Source organism: Bos mutus, chromosome X (genome assembly GCF_027580195.1).
Source record: "Bos mutus isolate GX-2022 chromosome X, NWIPB_WYAK_1.1, whole genome shotgun sequence".
Classification (NCBI taxonomy): domain Eukaryota; kingdom Metazoa; phylum Chordata; class Mammalia; order Artiodactyla; family Bovidae; genus Bos; species Bos mutus.
This window is the reverse complement of record NC_091646.1, coordinates 108013620-108038954: the sequence shown is the minus strand read 5'-3', so window position 1 is coordinate 108038954 and position 25335 is coordinate 108013620. Positions and strand designations below refer to the sequence as shown.

Here is a 25335-nt window from a genome sequence, read left to right as displayed (position 1 = left end):
TCCATGGATTGGGTGTCAGGGTTGGGAGGGAAATGGATAAATCAAAGATGACTAGGCCTGTCTCGGCTGGCTGAAAAAGTGAGAACAGAGGACTCCAGTGCTTCCCTGAAGTTCTTTGAAACACTTTGGGTCTCTCCTGATGGCCAGAAAACCCAGCCAGTAGAGCCAGTGGCACAGGTGGCTTTCACAATGATGGCTACTACTCCATAGAGACACAGCAGCACAGAGAACCATCTGTTTGATGGCTTTGATTTTAATCAACAGAATCTAATGATTCAGAAAGGGAAAGAATCCTGATGTTGGAGACAGGATACCTAGACTTCAGCCCCAACCCCAGGTCTGGGACTTTAAGTCTCTGAACCTTTCTGTATATATGTCACATGGCAATGGTCATCTCTCCTGTTTTGAGATCAACTCATGACGTACGTCAGGTTTCTTTTGCAAAGTATAAAGCTGTGCTGTCCAATATAATAACCACCAGCCACAAACACCTACCAGTCCCTTGAAACGTGGCCAGTCTGAAACGAGTTGTGCTGTAAGTATAAAACACACAACATATTTCCAAACCTAGGTGTAAAGAAAATAATAGAGAGTATCTCATTTTTTAAACAATTTTTACTTCAGTGTTGAAACAATATTTATGATGTGCTGTGCTATGCTGTGCTAAGTCTCTTCAGTCCTGTCCGACTCTTTGCGACCCTGTGGACCGTAGCCCACCTGGCTCCTCTGTCTGTGGAATTCTCTAGGCAAGAATACTGGAGTGGCTTGCTGTGCCCTCCTCCAGGGGATATTCTCAACCCAGGGATGGAACCTGCATCTCTTACATCTCCTGCATTGGCAGGTAGTTTCTTTACCACTAGCGCCACCTGGGAAGCCCAATATTTATGACATATTTGATTAAATAAAACATTGTTAAATTAATGTCACCTATTTGTTTTACTTTTAAATGAAACTACTAAATAATTGAAAATAACATAGTAGCTCACATTATCTTTTCATTGGACCACACAGATATAGAGTACTTTGCAAGTGGGTTGGGGGATCAAGTCTGTACCTTTCTTTGTGAGCATTTCACATAGATTCTAGTCACACGTCATGTCTGTGATGTAAGCAAGATGGGCTGAGCTTTTATCCCTGTACTGATGACGAAACCATGGCCTGAAGAGGTAAAGAGTCTTGTCCAGAGTTATACAGCAAGTTATTAGCAGAACTGAGACTGAAATTCAGTTCTCTTGAATACTAGCCAGTTCCAGGCTTTTTCCGCATACCACACTGCCCCCTACAGTTCAGTTGGTTCTTGTCATGGTGGTGGTGGATTGTGTGATCTCTGCTGCTCTGCCTGCCGTTCACTGGCTCCCTCCTTCCCATCCCCTTCCCTGTTCTACCTCAGAGGAATTCCCTTCTGCAATTTCACTCCGTTCCCTTTTGCCCTGTAAAAGAAAGACAGACTGACAGCAATGAACAGTGATAAACTGCAATGCCTTTTCAAGCTCAGCATTTCCAGTGTTTCACAGTGTGACCTGACAAATAGAAACCCCAGCTGACTGTAAAGACATCCAAGCTGGAAAAATACCTTTCTTTATATGGTACAGTGTATTTTCAGAGAGTGGGAATCAAGAAACCAGAGTTCTCAGCCCACTTTGGCATGGATTCCATGTGCAACCCTGGCCAAATCCTGTAACTCCTTTGCTCCTAATATCTCTATCTGCTTAGTAGGGACATTCATAGGTACCTTCTTGCCTTCTGTCAGAAAAGTTATAACAAGAAAGGTGGTAACGTGTTTCAGATACTCTGAACTTTTCTAAAGGAACACACTTCTCAAAGCCAGAACCCTCCCATCAGCTTTCAATTATCCACACTCACTGAGAAACGAGACAGCACTGAGGGTAGAAATCTCTAGAGAATCCGAAATGTTCCCTTCAACCGTTTGTTTTCTTTCCCTTCTAGCCCAGATCTCTGCAGGAGCTGACAAGTGGCCAACCTGACTGGTCTAGACCTCCTCTTCCTTCCCCTGCCCCTTCTGCAGTGGCCCAGCATTTCTGCTTTTGTGGCTCAGCCCCAGCGTCACACACTTCACCACACTGTCCCAGCAACACACTCACACGTAGGCCACAGGTGCTCCTGTGGAGACTCTCAGTCATTTACCTCTGTGCCCTCCAAGGTGCCAGCAAACACAGGGTAAGGCAACATGGCAGATGGGGGAGAGAGAGAAGAAAACAAAATGGTGAATCCTGAGGTGATTGTTGGGTGGAGCTGAGGCAACTACTGGGCAGGTGGGAGTTCTCCTTCAGCAGAGCCCCAGGCTTTCCAGGCATCTCAGGTAGGTCTTTCGGAGGAGTAGCCCCAACTTGACAGACTTAAGCTAGGCCCTAGGCTCTGGTGCCCTGAGTGGGCAGTAGCAGCAGTGTGACAGGATCAACTGAGGAAGACTGACTTGTCTAACCTCTCAAGTTTCACATCTCAAGTCCCCCTGCAGTGCCAAGCTGAACTGATTCCTGTGGTTTAGCCTCCCAAAAATGACCCCCAAATATGATCACTCCCTGCCCGTCCCCTGTGGCCTTAGCCCCTCTTTTCAGACTTCAGCCTCCCTCCTGCCTTCCTGCTCTGGTTGTGCAGATGGGCCTCACCCTTCTCCATGGCCCTTATGGGGGCTGGGAGAGGAGCCTGGGCAGAGGGTGACCACCCTGGCAGCCTGCCTTCTGGGCCAGCAGGTCTCTGAGGACCGAGGGCCGGAGTGTCTTTCACTCCACAGTGGGGCCTGACAGCCCCTAGTTGCAGCCTAGTGTTTGCAGCTCGCCTTTTTCTCACACCACGCTCCTCATCCTGCCGACCCCCCTCAACTCCTGGCCATGTGATTGAAGTTGAGTTTTTACAGAGCCACTAATATCCTTGAACCAAAAATACCAGGAGACCAAGACCCCTAGAGAGCAGACCTGTAAACAACTAAGCCAGTTCTCTAATGAGGCGTTCTTGGCCATGGCTGAGAAGGGGCGTGAGAGCAGTGGGTGCAGTTCAGGTCATGACGAGCACTGACTGGGACAGGGCCGGGGCCCGGGACATCTTGCTAGAACAGCTTGTTCAGCAGGCCTTGTATGGGGCCTCCATGTGCTGGGAGACAAGCTGAGTCTACAGCCCAATATCTTGCCAAGCCATCTATGTTTTATTGGCTTTAACCCACACACACAAATTGCTTTATAATTTTTTTTCCTTTTTAAACATTTTGTGTATTTATTTTTGTTCACATTGTAGCTTAAGCTCTCAGACCCTCTCTCTGAGAAAGCAAGAGTCCAGAGGCTCCTTCTGCTTTCTGAAGAAGGACAAGGCCCCTTTGTCTTTACAACTGTGGACAAGATAGGTAGGGGCTGTGAGATGGTTCCTGGACATTCTTCCCCTCACCCTTTTGAACACTTTTGTTCCCTGGGTCACTGTTTGATTTAATTCAACAAATATGTATTAGACCACCTTGTGTGTGTTCATCCTACAGTAACATGCCTTGGAGGAGACAGAAGTGAATGTGATATAGAACTTTTGCTCATAGACTTTCATCTAGAACCCATTTTAGTGCTTGAAGAGTTTGGGGGCAGCTTGGGCTGCCATGGGCTTCCCTGCTGGTGCAGAGGGTAAGGCATCTGCCTGCAATGTGGGACACCTGGGTTCTATCCCCGGGTCGGGAAGATCCCCTGGAGAAGGGAATGGCAACCCACTCCAGTACTCTTGCCTGGAAAATTCCAGGCTGCCATAGCTTCCTTCCATAGGCAGGGAAGGCTCCATGAAGTGTCTGACTTCAGACGCCAGTAGACACATGCCACCAGGGGGCATCATGCCTTGGTGTCCAATTTGAGCTGCAGAACTAAGATTTCAAAGACGTTTGCATTCAGTTTGACCCACAAACCATTCAAATAGAAATTCTATTCAGCGTGAGGGCTGAGCTCTTTGACTCCTAGCTGTAGATGTAGAAAAAAGAAAAGATAAGCTGGAACCAAAGCCTGCTTTGAATTGGATCCTTAACAGATATACACTCCTCACCTCAACAACCACAACGACAAGAAAAACAACTCACATTAAAAAAAAACAAAAAACAAAACTTGGGCCTAGAAAGGTAAGGGAGCCAAGCAACTGTACCCATGGGAATGCTGTAAGGATGAAAGAAGAAGGAAAAAACTATTCTACAAATGGGTTTGGAGCAGTGCTTTTTACAACCAGCTGAGCCAGATCACATCAAGAGGACAACAGGACGTGTGCCATAACATTTAGTGTCTTTCACAAGCTTCCTTGTGAGAAGATTTCACTGCCTTCTTTACTCTCTTAATAGGCCTAAATGTTATTTTCCAAAATCTATGCTCCAGAAAGTCCAACTTTAAACACTGACAACAAAGTAACTCAATTATGTTTGTCGTGAAATACTTTATCCACTTTAGCAATGAATTCTTCGAATATGCTTCCCCTGGACCCAGAGGGGAGGAAGTGCTCTCATTCACTCTGCTTTTGGGATTTCTGCTTGTCCCTGGAAGATCCTCAAGTCATGTCCATGCCTGCATGCCCTCACCTCCTGTGAGCAGGGCAGGAGAGGTTGGTGACCATCTTGCAGTCCCTCTGGGAATGTTCCTAAGGCCTGCAAGGTTCTAGACCATGCCTAGATAGAAATGAGCTTCCCAGGTGCCTCAGTGGTAAGGAATCCACCTGTCAATGCAGGAGACCTGGGTTCAATCCCTGGGTCAGGAAGATCGCCTGGAGGAGAAAATGACAACCCACTCCAGTATTCTAGGCCTGGAGAATTCCATGGACAGAGAAACCTGGCGAGCTACAGTCCGTGGGGTCACAAAGAGACGGACATGACTGAGTGACTAACACTTTCACTTTGGATGGAGCCAGGAGACCTATGAGGAAATCAATGTTATAACTTGTGGTTTCTTTTTTTCCTTTAGGGATTTGGAATTGCTGGAGAAAAAGGAGAAAAGGGAATTCCTGGTTTGCCAGGACCTAGGGTATGAATATGGAATATTGCTTGCCTGGATCTGTGAAGTCAGCTGGTCCATTTTCTTTCTTGTTTCCATCTTTCTATTATATAACCTGATGGACTCCTAAGCTTCTCTTATTTCTCTTTCTAAACCCTCAGGCAGGTCCCTAAGTCCTCTTCCTCTCCTCTGCCACATTCCCTTGACTTAGTGGTTCCCTTGAATAAGGAATGATGTACCTTCTACACCAGGGGCTCCTCAGCACATTTACTCTCTTTTTATCCTCACATATAATTATCTTCTGGGCTAAAGAATGATGTGGATGTTTTCTTACTTTCATTCCATCCTATCCTGGGAGGGGGAAATTTGCAGGAAGGCAAGAGAGAGGCACAAGTGCAATTTTTATAGAACAGAAACCAGCCTGGGAAGTTCTAGAACATAGTGAATTTGAAGTCAATAGTTTCCAATAATAATCTCACTTCAAGTGGAGAACTAACTGTTAGCCTCTCTGATTTCTAGCTTCAGGCACTTGGGTCTTAGCTTGTAAACAACTGGCCAACCTTCACCTTAAAGAAGCAACATTTCAGAGAATTAATTCATTGTGTTTTTAGCTTGGTCATGAAGCTTGTTAAGAGTCTTGAGTATTCAGCAATGTTCATCCATTAGGCTGCCATTTCTTTCTCCACTCTCCTCTACTCCCTTGTCTTGAAAACATATAATCACCAACAAAGAATACATTTGGGGTGAGAGACAAGAGGCCCTCCCACAATCTATTTAAAAATCTCATGACTTGGAACTAATGCAGACTAAGTATAATACCACCCAGCCCTTCTACCAAATTCCACCTACTACTTAAAATGTTTCCATTTATTTAGCTCTTTAAAAATTCCCTGTGCCTCTATTCAGCCTGATGGATTAGTGCATAGAAAGAAGTCATTAAGCCAAGTCTAGGAACATTCTCTTACCTGATTTTTAGGGGCTGCTAAATCCTGAACTCAGTTGGAGAGCTTCGTTATGTAAGTCTGGTGGCTTTGTCTACTGTGGGCTATTAATCTTTCTAAGGTACCTCTATTCTCTTTACAGGGTCCCATGGGTTTAGAAGGAGTCCAAGGCCCTCCAGGGAGTCAGGTATTTTGGCTAATATCATTAAAGTCTCGGTGTATAAAATCCCGACCAAAAGGCCCTCCTACTTTATTTAACATGACCATCGATCCAAAGGGAAACACCGCTTATAATGCAAATTGTCTACCTCTATTTGGTTGATAGAATCTCAGCTACTCACTTCTTTTGTTTTTACCCAAGAAGATGAGTGTGCAGTAAATTCGGTACCATAATGCAGTCATACTTCTTTAACATGATATCAGGGCCTAGCCACGCCAGCCTGCTTATATTCATCTCTAGCCTTGTGGTCTTTGTACCCACTAACATGCAGGTTGGCTACCTAGCACCATATTGCTTCCTGGAATATTTCATTGCTTTCAGAGTCAGGTGCAATCTATGCATGTTCTGGAATGCAAGCCAAAAATCCCTGTGCCTTTTGTCCTGGCCTAATCCAAAAACCAACCTCTCTTATGCACTTAGACACTAAATTTAGTTGTAACTATGTTTCTTTCACAGGGCAGGAAGGGGTCTTCAGGTTTCCCCGGGCTTAATGGATTCCCAGGAATTAAGGTAATGCTGGTGGGAAGTGAAAATCCAGGATTGGGAAGATGGAAGGGTAAGGAATTAGTATAAATGCTATTTTGTCTATTTGGGCTGCTGTAACAAAATATCACAGACTGGGTGGCTTATAAACAAGAGGAATTTATTATTCATAGCTCTGGAGGCTGGAAATCTGACATCAGAGTGCCAGTATGGTTGAGTTCTGGTGGGAGCTCTGCCCTCATGACCTAGTCACCTCCCAAAGGCCTCACCACCTAATATTATCACCTTGGGCATTCGGTTTTCAACATGAATTTTCAGGGGACACAAACATTTAGATCATAGCAAATGCCTACATAATGAGATGGAGTATTTTTTAGTGTTTTGATATTTTAGATGTCACCCTTTTCCAAATGCATGCAAGCTACTTTGAACACACAAAGCTGATGATCATTCCTTAGAGACGACTTGATCAGTGATAAACTAAAGAGTGGCGGTCAGGGTGTGAGAGCATATCCATCCCTACAAGGAGAAATATTCTATTCTTGATATCATTTAGAATCAGCAACTTTGGGGTTTTGTTATCATTCTTAAATTCTTTCAGACAATGCACCCCCCTTATTGCCTGAACCTGGGGCAAGGGGCTCCTGCCACCCCACCCTGGATATGCCACTCTATCTGATTCTGGTACCTGAGTCCCTCTTTTGAGAAAAGTAGGACTCTTTTAACTTCCTCAGCTTGATGTCATCCAATAACAAGGGCAGTGACAGTAGCAGTTTCAAGCCTGCCGAACATGGGAAAGAAAGTTAAAACTCTATCCGCTCCTCAGCACCTCTTGAATATAGCCATATTGTTTCTTCCTGCAATATGTTTCCCAGGCCCAGAAGCAGATTGTCCTGGAGTCAGGTTACAACATAAATCAGGACCCCTTGTCCTCAACAGATTTGCAGTTGAGTGTCAGGCCTCCAGCCTGCCTTGTGTCACCTTCATCTTAAATTTATTGGACTTTGAAATTAACCTATGGACAATTTGGCCCTCAAAAATAAGAGGTTACAGAAGGAGGAATCTTTCATTGTCTTGGGGAATGGTTTTGAGGGAACATAACCTTAGGTGATGAGGTCACAGAAATATTTGTGTTTAATGGATTTAATCTTTGCAGGGTGAAAAAGGTGGCATTGGCCTGCCAGGCCCAGATATTTTCATCGATACAGATGGTGCTGTGATCTCAGGTGCAACTTTTCATTGAGTTGAGTGGGAAAAAACAGAAAGTTGAATTCTATATCCCCTGTAATTATTTAAAGGATACTGTGTCAGCCATTGGATTGCTGCTAAACCCAACGCCCACAAGGGCCATTCATGGATCCTGAAGTTGGGGAATAAATTGAACTCCAGTGTTTTAGGCAAACAAGCCAATCCCCATTAATCCGTGTTTGTGTTAGGTCGCCAATCTGGGATTTGCATTGGCCTGAGTCTCAATTAGCTAAAAATGGTCCTCCTAGTGATGCTTAGGAAAGGATTCATATCCTCTCAGCTAGGGTAACTTCAGCCTGATGCAATGGGACACACAGAGTCTCATGTATGTGATCCCATGCATGCTTGAGCTTAACAATTTCACAGGAAGTGGGAAAGTATCTTTAGCCAGGGGAACAAGTGGTCAACAATGCTCAGTAGTATGACACTTTGGAAGTTTGTCTTTACCTCTCCTTGTTGTAGTTACTATATGCGTCCAGTTCTTCCTTTTGGCTTCTCCAGAGATCCAGATGCTCAACCAAAGGCTTCTGCTATAGTACCTATCCACTTGGATCTCCTAACTAATCCCTCTCCTCACATCCTCTCAGGCCCATGCCCTGTCTGGTAAACTCATTAAAGCTGAGGTGTTGGTAGTTGACAGTGGCTTCCTGTGTTCCACGACCAAGAAACCTGTGCAAACTTGAAGGGTACACCTCAACACCTTAACCCAAATGGTAGACGTCCGAGACATGACAGAAGATTACTAGTGGTAGGAGAAACTTCCTAGTACTTATCAGATCTTACCATCGAAGGCAAGCTCTAACCAGTCCAGTTCTGAACACTAGGAGAGCCTTAGCTCAAATAGGCCCATCATCGCATGAGCACATTAGCATCTGGGAGACCTGTGAAGGGCAAGAAAGGCACTTCCAACGTGAGAACATCTCCTTGCAACTCTTTTGAGGCATTTTGTAACATTTGTGGGCCTCCTTTGGTTTGCTTACTGCTTTTTTTTTTTTCTTTGCAATGCCAGGTTATCCTGGAGACCCTGGTATGCCAGGCCTCCCAGGCCTTAAAGGAGATGAAGGCATACAGGGCCTACCTGGCCCTCCTGGCGCCCCTGGATTACCAGCTTTACCAGGTGAAACAAACCAACCCACCAACTCCACAGATTTGTCCTCTATCCACTCTGGCACTCAGCATCCCCTGCTATACCTCTGGTCTGGGGACTTAGTTAACCAAAGTCAAAAGAAAGGTAGACCTAGTCAGTAAGCTCCCCACTGTGAGTGCAAGGCCAAATGTACATAAGAAAAGGGCCTGGGTAAGCAGCATTCCTTTGGCCTCAGTAATGTACCATGGATAGGCCATCAGTGAGGCCTAGACCATCAGTGAGGAGGCCTGGCTTAGACTGCCGAGGCCCTGTCACTCTTCTGTGGGTGTGCCATTGCAGCTGATGCTGGCCAGAGGGAGCTAACAAAAGCCTAGAGGAAAGTTTGTACCCAGACCTTCACTGTGTGCTTAACTCAGGCAGTAAATGGCCCCGGGATCCTGTGGATGACGCCCTTGAAACAGTCATTGGAGGCACACGCCCATATGTCACTCTATTAGCAGTAAAAAGAGAAAGGGCATACCAGAGTCTGCGAGGCACTGATATCCCAAATACAAAGCCAGACATTACTTTTAAAAACAGCAGTCTCTAAATTCCTCAGAGATGGGCCTCTGTAAGGATATCTGTGCTTTTAAAACAGCCCACAAGGGACTTCTTGGCAGTCCAGTGGTTAAGACTCCATGCTTCCAATGCAGGGGGCACAGGTTTGATCCCTGGTTGGGTAACTAAGATCCCACATGCCACATGGCACAGCCAAAAAATAAAAATTAAAAAAAAAAAAAATTAAAACAGCCCCTTGGAGGAGGTACCAAGCACCAAGATGGAAAAAAATCTAGAAATGGGGGGCTGGAGTCCCAGTTTTCTCTCTCATGTTTGCTACTGAGAAGTTCTAGGCACTTGACCATGTTTCTGTACATCTTTGGGCCTCTGTTTCCCAGGAGGTTAAGCTAGATGATTCCTAGGGACCCTTTTAACTTAGCTGCAGGAGAGGGGCAAATGCTTTCCCAAACTCTTCCTTGGAGTTAGTGTCTAACATATGGCACCAATTGGACTCCCCTGAAGAGGAGGCTGATGTGATTAACATTTTTGTATGGGCTTATCCTTCCAGGTGGCCCCGGTGCTCTGGGGCCCCAGGGAGCTCTAGGCCTGAAGGGGGAACGAGGAAACACTGGCCGGACCACAACGGGGGCAGCTGGTCTCCCTGGCAGAGATGGTTTGCCAGGCCTGCCAGGCCTACCAGGCCCACCTGGTAAGTTGTTTCTCCCTTTGGTCTTGAGATTCGCGTGTGATCCAGACTGTAGAACAGTCCTGATTTTTGAGGGAGGGAGCATTTCACAGGTTAGGGACCACAGCAATCAGAATGTTCATCAAGGAAAACGAGCAAGGGCCATCTCAGTGACCAGACACTCCCTAATGCCTTCCGACTTCTGTAGTCATTTCATTTCACCCCTCACTGTTCTCAACCTCTAAGCCTGTGGACTGGTAGCTCTCAAAGGAGCAGAATTGGCTCTTTTAAGCTTTCTCTGGTCCTCAGGGCTGAAAGCTCGAGAAATTAGAAACCAACCCTGGATCTTCATGTCTCTGTGTGCTCAGTCGTGTCCAACTGTTTGCAATCCCATGGACTGGGGCCCACCAGGCTCCTCTGTTCATGGGATTTCCCAGGCAAGAATACCGGAGTGGGTTGTCATTTCCTCCTCCAGGGGATCTTCATAGATGGCTGCTGAAAGCCTCCACAGGGCTTATTCTTCTTAGATCATCTACCTGAGGATGAGACTCTAGATTCTAAGAAAAAAGGCTAGAAATACACCCTGCATGTTTCTTTGTAACCTACATCCCCTGACCACTGCAGCTCGCCCCTGTCTCCTCTTTTGTCCTAAGAGGACTTCCTGGGATAGACACAGGGGTGTCTGAGTTGCTGAAGCTGCCTTGCTTATCTCCACATCCCCACTATCTAGTCCAGTGCCTGACCATAGTGAATGTCCTGTAACTAGTAAAAGTAGAGTGAATTGAGCCAATAGAGTTGGGAAATTGCTACAGACTTTGGGTCCCTGTCTTGGGTTTTTTGGGGGGAGGGTATCTCTGTTTTGATAATTGATGCTCCAGGATTCTTGATGACTGAGCTGCTGTGCATGAGCCCAGGTTCTTGAGTTGCCAAGCTTTTATGTTCCTTCTTCCTGAAGGTGCAGCATCTGAGACGGGAACCCTACAGAGCACAGAACCGGGATCGCCGGGACTCCGAGGGGAACGAGGTCCAAAAGGACACCCAGGCCTCAAAGGAATTAAAGGTGATCTTTGTCTGCTTAGGTTTCTTTGTTCCCCAAACTCCTTGGAGAAGGCCCCCTGGGAAGGAGCCAACCAACAGCCTTGGGAACCCGAACAGGAGCAACCTTGGATCTTGATGTGATTATAAGATTGTCGAAAGTGCTATGTTTGGAGCTCGAAGACTGAGGCTGGCGATTGAGGTTGCACAGGACAAAGTGGCCCCCAGGCCATTCTTCCTGCCCCTCCACCTGTAGAAGCTATTCTGCATATCCTGTAACCCCTCTCTGTTTGCAAGGCCAAGGCAGGAAGTCACTTATCATTACCTTCAGCCTGCAGGAAAGGTCAAGACCTGAACCTCTGAAAAAGCCAGCTGGCTCCAGGAAAACAACTCCAATCCCCACTGATGCCGAAGGACTGACTGATTGTCCCAGCCTTCAGCTGTCCTGCGTACTCCATCTTCCTGCTGTCTTTTGGTCATTCCTCTGTTTCATACTCTAAGGGGCAGATGCTAAAGTGTAAATAAATCAATTTATAATAGTTACAGCCCAGGGCAAGGTGGAAGAAGAGGTGAAAGTGCCAACAGTTGCTGAAGAGAGGTTTGGAGATGACCTGGGGGGTTCAGGTACCAAGATCTCTTCTCAAAGGAATTTATAGCTCTCCTCAGCCTCAGAGAGGTTTTCACTCACTCCCCTCCAGTCTCATTGCCCTATCATAAAATGGCACTACCTAAGTATAGGAGCTCATTCAGACATTTTTGAAAGCTCCATCTCTACTTTTTAGACACAGGGAAGACTGCTGGGGGCAAAGGATATTAAATTGCAAGTCTTGACCTAGGGTGCCAATTTTGTTTTCCCTGACTCACTGCAGAGCTAGTGTGCTTCTTGATACCATTCTCATACTTAAAAACAGGGCCAATTCTAATGCCTCTCCTTCTATATTCCCATGGTGCCAGAAGGTTTTCTTTCTCTCTCTAAGTCTGGAATGATGATAGTAATTCTCAACTGATTCACTAGACATGAGAATCACCATGGGGAGATGGCTACAAATTAGATTCTTGGATCTGGCCACCTGAGAGTCTGATTGATTAGTCCTGGGGTGAGGCCCAGCAAGCTGTCTTGTAAACAAGTGTCCCAGGTGACTCAAACTCAGGCAGGAGGTCCATGGATGACACTTAAGAAATGATTGTTTGGTGAAGAGATTGTCCTTTCAGAGTTTCAGTGACTATCAAGTGATTATCAATTTTCTAAAAGTAGGAAGAGGCCCTTTGGGATCTTAGGGAAACTCAAAGTCACCTATGTCGGCCCAGAGTCTCTTTTCTTAGACCGTAAGCACAGATGGTCTAGGTGGCTGGGCCACAGTGCTAGTGACTCCATGCTATCTCTTCAAAGATGCTTTGCTGAACTCTCTATCATTAATTTCTTTGGCATTGTCTCTGTATACAAAGACGTTTTGGTGAATAAAACCTTCACATAGCTTGGATTGCAGACTCTCAGCTGATTAGTATAGGTCAGTGGTTCTCAACTCTGATGGCACATTAGACTGGGCTCTACCCTAGATGAATGAAATCCAAATCACTAACACAGATGTACTTTGATCGAGAGTGAAGCTAGTTCATTCGTGTCTGTTCTCTGCAGGCCTTCTGATTCCCTCCATGGAGTTGTTCAAGTCACAAATTACAACTGGCGAGTCTTCCTTCTTCTTGTAAAGATGGCCCACTTAGTTTAATGTTGTCTTTTTTAATTTTTCCTCCAGGGGACCCAGGTTTTTGTGCTTGTGATGGTGGTGTCCCCAACATGGGGCCACCTGGGGAGCCAGGCCTGCCTGGGCCACCAGGACTTCTGGGCCTTCCAGGTCTTAAAGGAACCAAAGGTGATCCAGGCTCTGGGGGTGCACAGGGCCCATCAGGGGATCCAGTAAGTCTTACCAAACTTGGCCCTGAGGAATCAAATGGGAGCTTGTCAAATGTCCCTCACTCCTCAACAAGCACTTTCTTAAAACACATAAAAGAAAGATGGGGATAAAGCAAACCTTCAGGATTTTGATCTGCAATGTGAAGAAATCTGCTTAGCTATCTTGAAAGTCCCTTTCTGCTTGAACCAACTCGTGTTCCCTCCCTTCCTTTCTCCCTTCCTTCCACAAAGTAACTTACAATTGACCCACACTGTGTCAGGCCTTGAAAATAAAATTTGAATTAAGGCAAAGTTCCCATCCTCAAAGATTTCAAAACTTAGAAAGGGTAAAAAAATAAATGGGCAATGATAATCCAAGGTGATGACATAATCCAGTGTCCATTTTTTTGTGCCAAAATGTACCCAAAGACTTGTTTTAGGTCGAATGTATGCGAGGTAATAAAATTCCATGAAGTCTGTATCTCCTAATCATTCCCTTCTCTTTTTGTCAGGGTGTATTTGGGCCTCGAGGTCCAACAGGCCCTAAAGGAAAGAAAGGGGACCCAACTCTCAGTACAAGATCAGGGATGCCAGGAGAGCAAGGTGATCCTGGCCCCCAGGGGCTCCCTGGTGAGACAGGAGCCCCAGGCAAGGATGGAATACCAGGTTTACCAGGGCTGCCAGGCCTTCTGGTAAGTTGATTTTTCTTGGGTGACTAGTGCTATAAATCCTCACACTTGACTTGGCAGGGGAGGAGGCTGATGGCAGCTTCCTACCCCTGTCACTAACACTGTGCTTTTCCTTTCTGCAAAATGGGAATCTTTTTCTCAGAATGGGTCATTGGCTCACTTGATAAATGCTAGTGACAACTGACCATTATCACTTAAAATGCTTCAGTTTCTTAGGACATTTCCCTTGCAGGCAATCCAGCTGCTTTCTGTGACCAATCCCTGCCCCTTATACAGGGTTGTTATCTCTGCTCCCCTCACCTGGAGCCTTTTGCATTATCAGATCACGCAGGGTTGACAAGCTTCATTCCCATTACCTCAACTCAGAGGAATTGATTGAAAAACTAGAGTGATAAAGAATTTTAACTGAAAAAAAAAAAAGCCTTGCTCCCACTGGTTATGTGTCTCTTTCCTATTGTCAGAGGGCTCTGCAGATGTGTCTTTAAGTCACGCTTTCATTCTTTCCTATGTGTTGTCTAGGGTGATGGTGCACAGGGCTTCCCCGGTGAAAAGGGGTTACCAGGACTTCCTGGTGAAAAAGGCCACACTGGTCCAACTGGCCCCCCAGGAATTGGGCTACCAGGGGCTCCTGGACCTCGTGGACTTCCTGGAGATAAAGGAGTAGATGGATTACCAGGGCAACCAGGCCCCCGTGGAGTTCCAGGTGAATAAGCGAATCTGATGGCTTTGGGCTTGGAAAACTGACTCCTTGAGTATAGATATGACCTAGATATATGAAATGTGTCATAAGAAGACTAATTGTAGTCACTGCTCTCAATCCTCTAGAGGGTTTTCATGTGGAAAAGGGATCGTAATTGCATTGTGGTACAGGTACACAGAACAATAGAGATTTCGGCTCTACTTAGTGAAAAACTTCCTAATTGAACAGTCCAAACAGAGTTGCTTTGGGAGGTTATGAGCCCATCATCTCTGGAACATTTTAGACAGAAGCTGGATGACCATTTACTACAAGCGTCATGAAAGAAATAAGTGGAAATTGGACAATAAAGGTATCCTCTAAGTTGTATGGTAATATCATCAGGGAAGAACCTTTCTTTAATTCATAAAATCTCAGATTGAGAAGAGACCCTAGTTCTATCTAGTCTGATTTCCATTTCATACTTTAAATCCCTCCTATTTACATCACTTCTTTTTCTACTTGAATTTCAGGAATTATAGAATGATAGCTCTGTTTATAGATTGTTAATGTGCTATGCTAATAATTTCCCTTCTTGCACATAGCTAGAGCAGCTCTTCATCCCAACTTCTGTGTTTCCACAACTTCTGTGTTCCCATTAGTGGTACCATACTTTTTATAGTCATCTGGAATTGCAAAACTTGAAATTTGTCTCATATCCTTCATTTGCAATACCTCTTATAATCTTCCCTTCCTCTTCTTGGTATTAAGTTCTCGTTATGTAATGTCTAGCTTATCAAATACCTATATGCTTGTTGGGGTGGATGGATGGATGAATGAATGACAGCAATTTCCTAAGTAGTTTTACATCTCCTACCTCTGGACTTCCCCACTCAAATCCACTAGGAACACTTCTGCCAATTTTATATCTGTAAAGTGCTGATTGCCTGTTACTCCCCCAGCCCAAAGCCACAAATGGTTTCTACTGAACAGAGAAACACTCTACTGAAACTCCTCAGACTGGAATTCAAAAGTCTCCAGACATGGACACAACCAACTTCTCTAACCTGGCCTTATCTCATACTGTTCATAATTAAAACCAAACACTAAAACAACAGTTTCTCTCACTGTCCCCGAAAAAAGGTTATTAATTTCCACCGCCAACATTTTGCCCATGTTGCCTTTTTTTCTGGGATACTCTTCTTCTTTTGTCTATGTACTCACATCCCATCCAACTTTCAGTGTTCAATATAAGCCCTAATTCTTTCACTAAGCTTTCTCTTGACCCCTACGGTATGTCATTGCTAGTTATATATTTCCTTCCGTTAATGTTTTTAACTGTTTCTAATTCATTATAAGCCTCTGGATACTAAGGAAGGAGAATAATCCTTTCTAATGTTTCTCAGTCTGCCTAGTATAGTGCAGTACTCCACAAGAGACTAATATACACACTCACAGAGGAAAGGGCCTTCCCCATAACCAAGAGGGTTTTTCTTAGATCTATGTCTCCTCTTTCCACCTCGTCACCTTGAAGAATTACAAAAAAGAGGACAGATACCGGGTCTTGTAAAAATGTATTTGTTTTAAAATGTACTTTTGTGAATTTATATAATAGTACAAGTTAAAAATTGATCATTCATGACTCTTAAAGCCAAGTCAGTATTTCAGTCCAAGGCAGTATTCCTCTTAAGGTTGTGAAGAATTTTTTTCAAACTTTTATTTTGTATTCGGGTATATCCGATTAGCAAACAATAGTTTCAGGTGAACAGTGAAGGGACTCAGCCATACATATACATATACATTCTCCCCTAAACTCCCCTCCCATCCAGGCTGCCACATAATATTGAGCAGAGATCCCTGTGCTATACAGTAGGTCCTTGTTGGTTTTCCATTTTAAATATAACAGTGTGTACATGTCCAGCCCAAACTCCCTATCCCTTCCCCTCATCTTTCCCTACAGCAAGATTGTGAGGAATTTTATCAAACAAGATATGCTTCCTTTTGGAAGTCTTGGTGTCAGCTACAATTTTGCTTCCACCTTGTTCCCCGAAACATTATTCATGGTCATTCCACTGCCCCTCTGCCAATTGGATCTTCACTCTAGGTCAACCCGTTTGGCAGGCAACTAGGCTTTAAACTGAGTTATATTAACATGGTACCTATAAACTTAGATATACTCAAATTTGGATATTATCAATATTCAAACTGCTTGAAAACAGGCTGAGTCAACAGAAGGAACCCCAGGGTACCATTTCTGTCCCAAACTTCACTGCCCCTGGGCCTGGAAAGTTCTCAAGAATCTAGTGATCTAAAAAAGCTACATAGCCTGGGAGATGCCTTATGCAGAAAATATTCTTGTTGCAGTACCAAGACTTTCCAAAAACTGACTTCAATTAACAGCATTAGCCTTCTTTTTCTCTCTATGGCCACCAAATATAACTCCTCAAACCAAGCTTTCTTTCCACACAGATTTAAAAACCCTTCACCTGTGGGCCCTAAACATTTACAATTGTGGGCATGACTGTTGCCATGAAAGATGAAGATGCCGTTCCTAAACGTACTCACTCCAGCCAATTGTGGCTCAGGCTAGGACACATTGCCAGGAAAGGGAATGTAGTAATTGAAGCTTTTCAACCTAATAGTGTGAATTATTACAAACCCTAGGCAAAGAGACAACTAGCTGTTTCCAAAGAGGCTCTGATCCAGATGCTCATAGTAATCAATCACCCAGGTTATCACTGCAGTGGCTACTGTGTCCTTGATCCTGTGTGGATGCCAGTTTTCTCCACTCTATCCAGACAATTTGATCAGTGGGCTACAGACAAGACTTTCCTTGGGCCTCAAAGAACTTCCATCATGGTTTAATTTTCTTCTTTACTTGATTGGTCTAGGTGACTGCTGCTGCAAGGAGGAGGTTGGGAAAACAGACTTAGACACAGAGGGAGGTGAGACTTAGCTAGGTCTAGAGGTTCTCAGATGCCAATGGTGTCAATCCTCCCCCCCTTCCCTTTTGTTCACTTTATCTCAGATATTCACAATGGCCTGAGCACCACACTGGAGGCCTGAGTCAGGGAGGGGTGATCTTAAGGCTGGGGTACAAAGGCTCATGCTGACACTGCTTCAAGGCTCCTTAGCACACCTCTTCTGGGAGGGAGGACTGAGGAAGTGGGCACGCAATCTCTGCAAGTGGCTGGGCACCTTCATCATGCATGTTGATGGCTTCACTCATCTCTGCCTTGAGTATCTTCATTTACGAACTTAACTGAGGCCATGACTTGCCTTGGGAGTTACCTAAAAGGATCCACACATCCGATATTTATTCATTTGACCTGGAATCAAACTGAGATGTTAGAATCTTGATAACCAGAACTGCTTTTTGATTCTGAAGATGAGTTTTGGCATTAATGGGAAAATTCTGAATAAGGATGTCATTTGTTGCACTTGTGAAATAGAACATGGGTAGAGCTGGTTTCTGCTTTATTGGGGAGAAGGCTCTGAATTGATGTAAAGTAAGAGAGCCAGATGTATGACTTGAAGTCCTTACCTTCTCGCCATTTTGACCCTCTGCTTGCAATACACAAATGTGGTGTGTTGTACAGGACTGGTCTGAGGCAAAAGGGAAGCATGCCCTTGACTCCTTCTGGTATCTACTCATCTTCCATTTTCTCATTATTTTTCCTTCCCTGGAACCTTTCCAGATGCCTGTCCTCAGCCCCATCCTCTAAAGGTTTTGTTTTCCTCTGGTGATCACAAGTGAAAATCATCTATAGAATTGATATGATAAACTGAGGATAGGTGGTTTCATGTTTGGAACCGGCCCAGAGATATTTATCTTTTGCCCAGTTTGTTTGTTTAAGCCATCAAGCAATGGAACTACAATGTTTGATACATTAAAGTCAATTAACTACTGAAATAGTTGGGGCAGGAGAGTTTTCTCCAGGGTCCCTCTCAGAATACCACTTAGGGAGGCAGTTCTTCAGCCTAGTCCAAAGCTGAGGGCAGGACTGGCAGCCCTCTCCCCATGAAGCATCTCATCCATCATGAGATGCTTGCTCATAGAGCATCTTTCTGCAGTAGGGAAATATCCCTCTGAAAGAGCTCCATCATTTCAGCTCCTGGCAGGATGGAGATGGGTATAACCAGCTGTGGAGGAAGATCAGGCTTGTGGCTCTTTCCACCTGTGAAAATGTAACTATAGGAGCTTGAATTCTAGAAGGCAGAAAGCTGCTGCCAAGGCTACAAAATATGTCACTAACCTGAATGAGGTAGAATCTAGGGGATGGCCTCGAGGAAGCTCTTCTGAATACTCCTCCTTAAGTAAGATACTAAAAAACTAGTATTCATGGAGCACATACCAAGGTGCCCAGCACTGCTAAGTGCTATTAGCACTATTCCATATAATCCTCACAAGTACCATATGAGATAAGTAGCTCCAATTTTACACATGAGGCTCAGAGAGGTTGAGTATCTTGCTCATACAACTAGTTAGTAGCAGAACTACAATACAAGCTCAGCTCTGTCTGGCTTCAGAGCCCAACCTCTTAACCAATACATTATACTGTTGAATTCCCAATTTTGATTTAAGACTTAGAACAGGTGGGCTAAAAATGCCATCAAGCTTTTGTACTGGAAAGTAAAAGTGAGACTCGGGGAGGAATGCCAGCCAGTTGAATAAGCTGTCTGAATCATAGGTTATATACATATCTTTAAGAGATGTAATCTGTGATTTAAGTACAGGAAAAAGCTATAGCAGTTTCTTAGAACTGTGGGCTCTGTGACTTAAAGTAGATCTCTGGGGATTGTTTTAATGAATAGGCAAGACTAATTTTAACTAGCAATTGTTTATAAATCGCCTCTGAAGGAGCCAACTAACAATTCGTTCACTGGTATTTTATTAAACCTCCCCTCTGTGATCTTAGACTTTTTATTTGCACTGTGAATGAGTAAGGAAGAATTTTCTAGGGGAAGGGCTATGCACATCAATTTCAATGTCTTGAATACTGAAATTGACGACCCCTTCTCCCAGTAGCAGAGTTGACAGTTTCAAATGAGGAGCTGAGCAAAAAGATCACCATCTGTCATGACCAAGAAAGTGGAGTTCAGTGTTTGCTTGGTGCAGACATATGTGTCCATCTGACCAAGGATAATGGATAGGTTTCAGTAGAACCTAAATGACATGTGTCAAAAGAACCCAGTGGTTTGGGAAAAGCCTCATTCCAAGAAAAGAGCAGTCATGTGAACTTGAAGGGTCTTGTCTTCAAACCCTCCAATCTAGTCATGTGGACATAATAATAACTAACCCTAAGCATGCATTCTAGGGAGGGGCTCCACCTGAGGGCAGGGTGAATAGGCAACTGCTGTTTGCTGCTGTTCCTACACAACAGGAGACTTTGTTAGAATGTGGTGTCCCCGCACTAGGACACTAGGGACATTCTTCTCCATGAGAAATTGCACTAGGAGTAACTCCCAAGAGCTTCTGAAGCCAAGATTTTTCTGCATGGGCTCCCAGCTTCTGGGTGGAAAGAATAACTTAGCTGTTGCATTCGATGGAATGGAAGTAAAGGAGCATGCTAGGGGGAAGTCGTCCCTGACTCGATCGGTTCAGCTGTTTACATGTTACCATTTACAGGTATCACCTTGCCTTGTATTATTCCTGGACCGTATGGTCCATCAGGACTCCCAGGAGCTCCCGGATTCCCAGGTATGGAATGAGGCCAGAAAAAGCCACTGAACACACATGTAAGGGCCATGTACCAAAGTAAGCCAAGGATAGCCCAGTAGCATTGGGGGATCCACGTTCCTCCTGAGAGGGCAGCCTTGAGAATTGAGGAAATAGAATGGCTGCTAGAGAGGGCTGTGTGGGGAGGGGGGAATAAAAGAGGCCCTCCAAGAGATTAGGTTTTTTTCTTTTTTGACTGCACTGCATGGTTTGTGGGATCCTAGTTCCCCAACCAGGGAACGAACTTGCACTCTTGGCATAAAAGCATGGAGTCATAACCATTGGACTCCAGGGAATTCCTAAGACTAGGATTCTTGACTGGACATCACAAATCATAGCCACACCAATGTTCCTTTCCCCTTACCACTCACATTTGGGTTTTCAGGCCCTAAAGGGGCCCGTGGCCTCCCTGGGGCTCCAGGCCAACCTGGATTGCGTGGAAATAAAGGGGACCCCGGAAGTCCAGGATTGGTTCACCTGCCTGAATTGTCAGGTAAGAAAAGGAGCTTCTCCCCCTGCCCCCCACCTCTCCTGTTGTGTGAGTATGTGTTTGGATTGTGGTAGCCATCTACCCACTGTAGGAAGTTAGGTTTGTGCTCTGGTGTAATTGGGGTGGTTTTGATTTCATAGTCAGACAAGACAGAGCTTAGAGCTATAGAAGGACAGCATCTCAGAGCAATAAGGGCCATTTGTGATGAGCTGAGCCAACCCCTTCAGGTTCAGAGGAAGAAACTGGCGCATATAGAAAGTGACTCGCCTGAAATCACAAAGTCACTAGTGACAGGGCTAGGACTCTGCCGGGTGATCTGACTGCATGTTCTGTCAGTTGGTCTGATTGCATGTTCTGGCAGTTCCCTGGATCAACTCCTGAAAGGTCAGAAACAGAGATTCAGATAAGGGAGAGGGGAGTTGTCATATTTCAGACCCTTGGCTGACACCCTGTTGTTCCAACCCGAGCTTCATTGTGCTACACTGCACCAGCGGTTCTCAAACCGTGTTCCCTCAGCCAGCAGCATCAGCGTCACCTCGGAACTTCTTAGTAATGCAGTTCCTTGGCCCCTTGGCAGAGTTACTGATCAGAAGTTTTGTGGCGGGGTTGGGGTATGGGCCCGGCAATCTGGGTTTTCCCAAGCACCCCTGCCCCAGGGGATTCTGACGCATGCTCAGTCTGAGGACCACCCCTGCTCAGCAGCAGGGGACTCATCTTAGGCCACGTTTCCTTGGGTTTATTGGTGTCTCAGGTCCCTCCACCATCCAGAAAGAGGGAGGCATGAGGACGGGAGTTAGACAACTCCAGAAGAGACCCGGCCTTTGACAGGAGGTCCTGGCTCTAACCTGTGCTCTTCGGCCACTATAGGAGCCCCAGGAGCGGGTTACTGAGCTCTGCCTAAGGCCCGGCCTCATTGAGCTAGAACCTCCTCTGGGTCACATGTTGCAGTCCCTGCCACTGGGCAAGTCTTCCCAGGACCAGAGACCTTTAAGGAAAGCCACACACATTACTAATGTGACAACTTTTGTAGTAGGAAAAAAATCTGTGTCAGAGTCCTCTAACCAAACCTATGACTTCTAAACCTCCATGGCCTTTTATTTTTGACTCTTCACATTTAGGGTTTCCTGGACCTCATGGAGAGAAGGGCTTACCTGGGTTTCCTGGGCTCCCTGGAAAAGACGGCTTGCCTGGGAAAGTTGGCAGCCCCGGCTTACCAGGTCCCAAGGGAGCCCCTGGTGACATCCTTGGTGCTGAAAATGGTGCTCCGGGGGAGCAAGGCCTACAGGGACTGCCTGGGGACAGAGGATTTCCTGGAGACTCTGGCCTTCCAGGACTCAAGGGTGACTTTCTTTTCCCCACCTATTTGACAGTCTGCAGAAAGGCTTTCAGTACCTGGTGTACCTACATTAATAACTGCATGAATCTGGGGTGATGGATGAACTAGGGCTTGAAATGAAAAGTCATTGTGTTCTCTCCCTGCCTTTCTTAAATCACCTGAGTCCATTCTCCTGTCTCAGTAATTCCAGAAGTATCTAGAATCCATAGTCAGATGTCTTGCAAAGCCCATAATTAGCAGCAAGGCTGGAGCTGATGAGACAGTGGCACGTCAGAGGCATCCCGGGGCTGGGCTCCTCTGCTGGAAGGTGGTTTGATGAGCGGTCCCTGCTATCAATCCAGGCTGTGATCATCTGCCTCTTCCTTTTCTTAGGTTTGCTTGGGAAGTCGGGCTTGCTCGGCCCCAAAGGTGAGCGGGGCAGCCCTGGAATACCAGGCCGTGTGGGTCAGCCAGGACCCCCAGGCCCTAGTGGTCTATTTGGCATCAAGGGCAAACCCGGGCTCCGCGGACCCCCAGGCTTTCCAGGCATTTCAGGTAGGTCCTTCAGAGGAGCAGCCACAATTTGACAGACAAGCTGGGCCCTGGGGCCCTAGCACCCTGAGGGGCAGTAACAGCAGTGTGACAGGGTCAGAGCCGAGAAGGAGACTGAGTTGTCTTACCTGAGTTTCACATCTCAAGCCCTCTATGGTGCCAGGTTGAACCAGTTTGGCCTCCAAAAAGTGACCCTCAAATATGAGCCCTTCTCGCCCCTCCCCCATGGCCTCCGCCCACCCACCCACAGACCCCACCCCTGACCCTGGCAGCCTGCCTCTTGGGCCAGCAGGTCTCTGAGGACCCAGGGCCAAAGTGTTTTTCACTCCACAGTGGGGCGTGACATCCCCTGGTTCCAGCCTAGTGTTTGCAACTTGCCTTTTTCTCACACCACCCTTTTCACCCCTGACTCCTGGCCACGTGACTGAAGTTGAGTTTGTATACAACTATTAATATCTTTTTTAATCCTCTTTGTGGTTGTGTGTTTCTGGGGTCTTCACATAGGCTGTCCAGGTGAGAAAACAGCACGCAAGCTCACAGACTAACACCCCCACCAGCTTGGCCTCTCAGGGAATTATCTTACTATACATTACAACCTGGTAAGGCCAGGGGTCCCTGAACTCATACTGTGGGGTTGGCCCCCATTGACTTTCCTTCCCTTGTTGTGGAATCCCCTTCACAGCCTCCCATTAGAATCCTGGGGCTCCCAGCTACATGATGCTTTTCAATCCATAGAAAGCCAAGCCAGCCATTCATTTAGGTCCTTGGGGGCCCAAATACCTCTCTCATCACTGATTTGATCCTTTGATTTTTTAATTTCCTTGCTTTGTACCTGAACATTCCACTTTGGCAGCAGCTCAAGAGGTTAATCCCATTGAGTAACTGAAAGCCTGGTGAAAGAAGTCTCAGAATACCTAGGAGACCAGATGGGCCTTGGGAATTTCTACAGTACTTGGCACTAGGGGGTCTTTCAACTCTAATGCCAAGGAACTGGCTGACTTAACTGCTTGCATGAGGGATTAAAAGGGCAGCCCTGATCCATGACTCCCTGGGAGGCTGCAACAATTGTTGGGCTTTAACCTCTACTTCACCAGTTGGCTCAGGAAACAGCCATTGTGGACTGATTCATGCTGGAATTACCAGGAAACTAGAGTCCACTTGCCACCCTGGCTCCCTAGAGCTCCATTCAGAGGCTAAAGTATGAACCACATTCATAAAGGGAGAAGAGTTGTCATCAGAAGGGGTTTGCTCATCCACCCTGCCAGCTATAGTGCCATGCTGGTAAAGGTAGCCACTGTGGGGCATCCTGGGTGATAAGTGCTATGCATCAGCCAACTGAAAACCACTCTTCCTGTTAGCCTGCATGGCCCATTGTTCAAAGGCTGTTTACAAACCCCAACAAGTCAACCAACAAGAAGCCAGGGGAATGGGCAGTGGCCCAGATCTGGATAGTCTCACTTGACAGCCATCATGTATTCTCTCCTGTGCTGATTCAGGACATCCTGGAAAGAAAGGTCCAAGAGGCGAGATAGGTCTCCCTGCGTCAGCTGGAAAGAGAGGCCTGCCTGGGCTGAAAGGGCTTCCGGGACCGCCAGGGCCAATTGGCTTCCTGGGGAACTCAGGCTTGCCAGGGGCCACTGGGTTACCAGGCCTGCCAGGTCTGAAGGGTAAGTAAAATGATCAGGAAGGCACCAGTGGGTACCCAACTTGCCTCCTCCCTCCTCTCTGCCTAGGAAAGGGGAATGGGGAGGGAGGTGAACAGGGCTTCCCTGGTGGCTCAGACAGTAAAGAATCTGCCTGCCAATGCAGGAGGCCCCAGTTTGATCCTTGGGTTGGGACGATCCCCTGGAGGAGGGCATGACAACCCACTCCAGTATTCTTCCTGGAGAATCCCAGGGACAGAGGAGCCTGGTGGGCTACAGTCCATGGAGTTGCAGAGTCAGACACTGAGCAACTAACACTTTCACAATAGGAGAAGACAAATGCTAAAGGAGGACTCCCACCCACAGCAAGTCACTTTCCCTGCCTGCTGGGTGGAACACTGGGCTGAATAACTTGAGCAGGAAAGCCCAGGACAGGAACAGCCACACCAGGTTTACTCATTTGCATGAACCCTGCATACAGCCTGATGGCTCTCACTTCCTTTGATTATTCTACTAGACACCAGGAGTTGGGCAGGAAGGGAAGTAACTGGTCCAAGGTCACACAATTGGTTAGCAACAGCACCAAGCTAGAGCTCGTATCTCTGCCTCCTGCCTAAGTTTATTTATTTATTTTCTCTGTGCTACACATGAGCTCTAACTTGACAAATTGTAAGAAAAGTGCCCAGCTCTTCTTTTCTTCCTGGTACTTAGTTCCATGTCCCTATTCAGGGAAGTAGCATAACATGTACTAAGAGCTTGGGATTTAGAGTTAGAGAAACTTGGGCTTGAGCCTCTCCTCTGCAACTTTCTAGGTATGTGACTTTGGGTGAGTTAATTAACCTCTCTGAGCATCCATTTCCTTGTATGTCAAACAGGGATAATGATAGAATTTCTTGTTTCTCAACAGGTGAGAAGGGGTCTGTTGGACTGACAGGTTTTCCAGGGATTCCAGGTCTCCCTGGTATTCCTGGAGCAAGTGGATTAAAGGGAATTCCTGGGTCGACAGGAAGAGTGGGGCCATCTGGATGGGCTGGTAGCCCTGGTGAAAAAGGTGAGCTGGGGAAACCAGTTCTGGAATTGCCACCCATGTTCCCCAAGGTACATTTTATTTATCCACCTTGTCATTCAAGTGGCTTGTACCAACCTCAGGATTTGAGGTTTCTCAATGA

General features: G+C 46.0%; 1 protein-coding gene across 2 annotated transcripts in view; it reads left to right on the top strand.

Annotated features, from left to right (window-relative positions):
* Positions 1-25335, top strand: part of COL4A6 (collagen type IV alpha 6 chain) — a 336867-nt gene that overhangs the window by 291040 nt on the left and 20492 nt on the right. The window contains exons 14-30 of one of the 2 annotated variants that reach the window (XM_014483351.2): positions 4926-4985; positions 6039-6083; positions 6573-6626; positions 7756-7825; positions 8857-8964; positions 10040-10180; positions 11112-11216; positions 12946-13106; positions 13595-13774; positions 14291-14474; positions 17339-17392; positions 20077-20148; positions 20552-20659; positions 21775-21996; positions 22365-22526; positions 24020-24190; positions 25074-25217. In XM_014483351.2, the coding sequence (XP_014338837.2) occupies positions 4926-4985; positions 6039-6083; positions 6573-6626; positions 7756-7825; positions 8857-8964; positions 10040-10180; positions 11112-11216; positions 12946-13106; positions 13595-13774; positions 14291-14474; positions 17339-17392; positions 20077-20148; positions 20552-20659; positions 21775-21996; positions 22365-22526; positions 24020-24190; positions 25074-25217 (2041 nt within the window). The remainder of the gene's footprint in view (positions 1-4925; positions 4986-6038; positions 6084-6572; positions 6627-7755; positions 7826-8856; positions 8965-10039; positions 10181-11111; positions 11217-12945; positions 13107-13594; positions 13775-14290; positions 14475-17338; positions 17393-20076; positions 20149-20551; positions 20660-21774; positions 21997-22364; positions 22527-24019; positions 24191-25073; positions 25218-25335) is intronic. The other variant, XM_070366116.1, reaches the window with a different exon arrangement.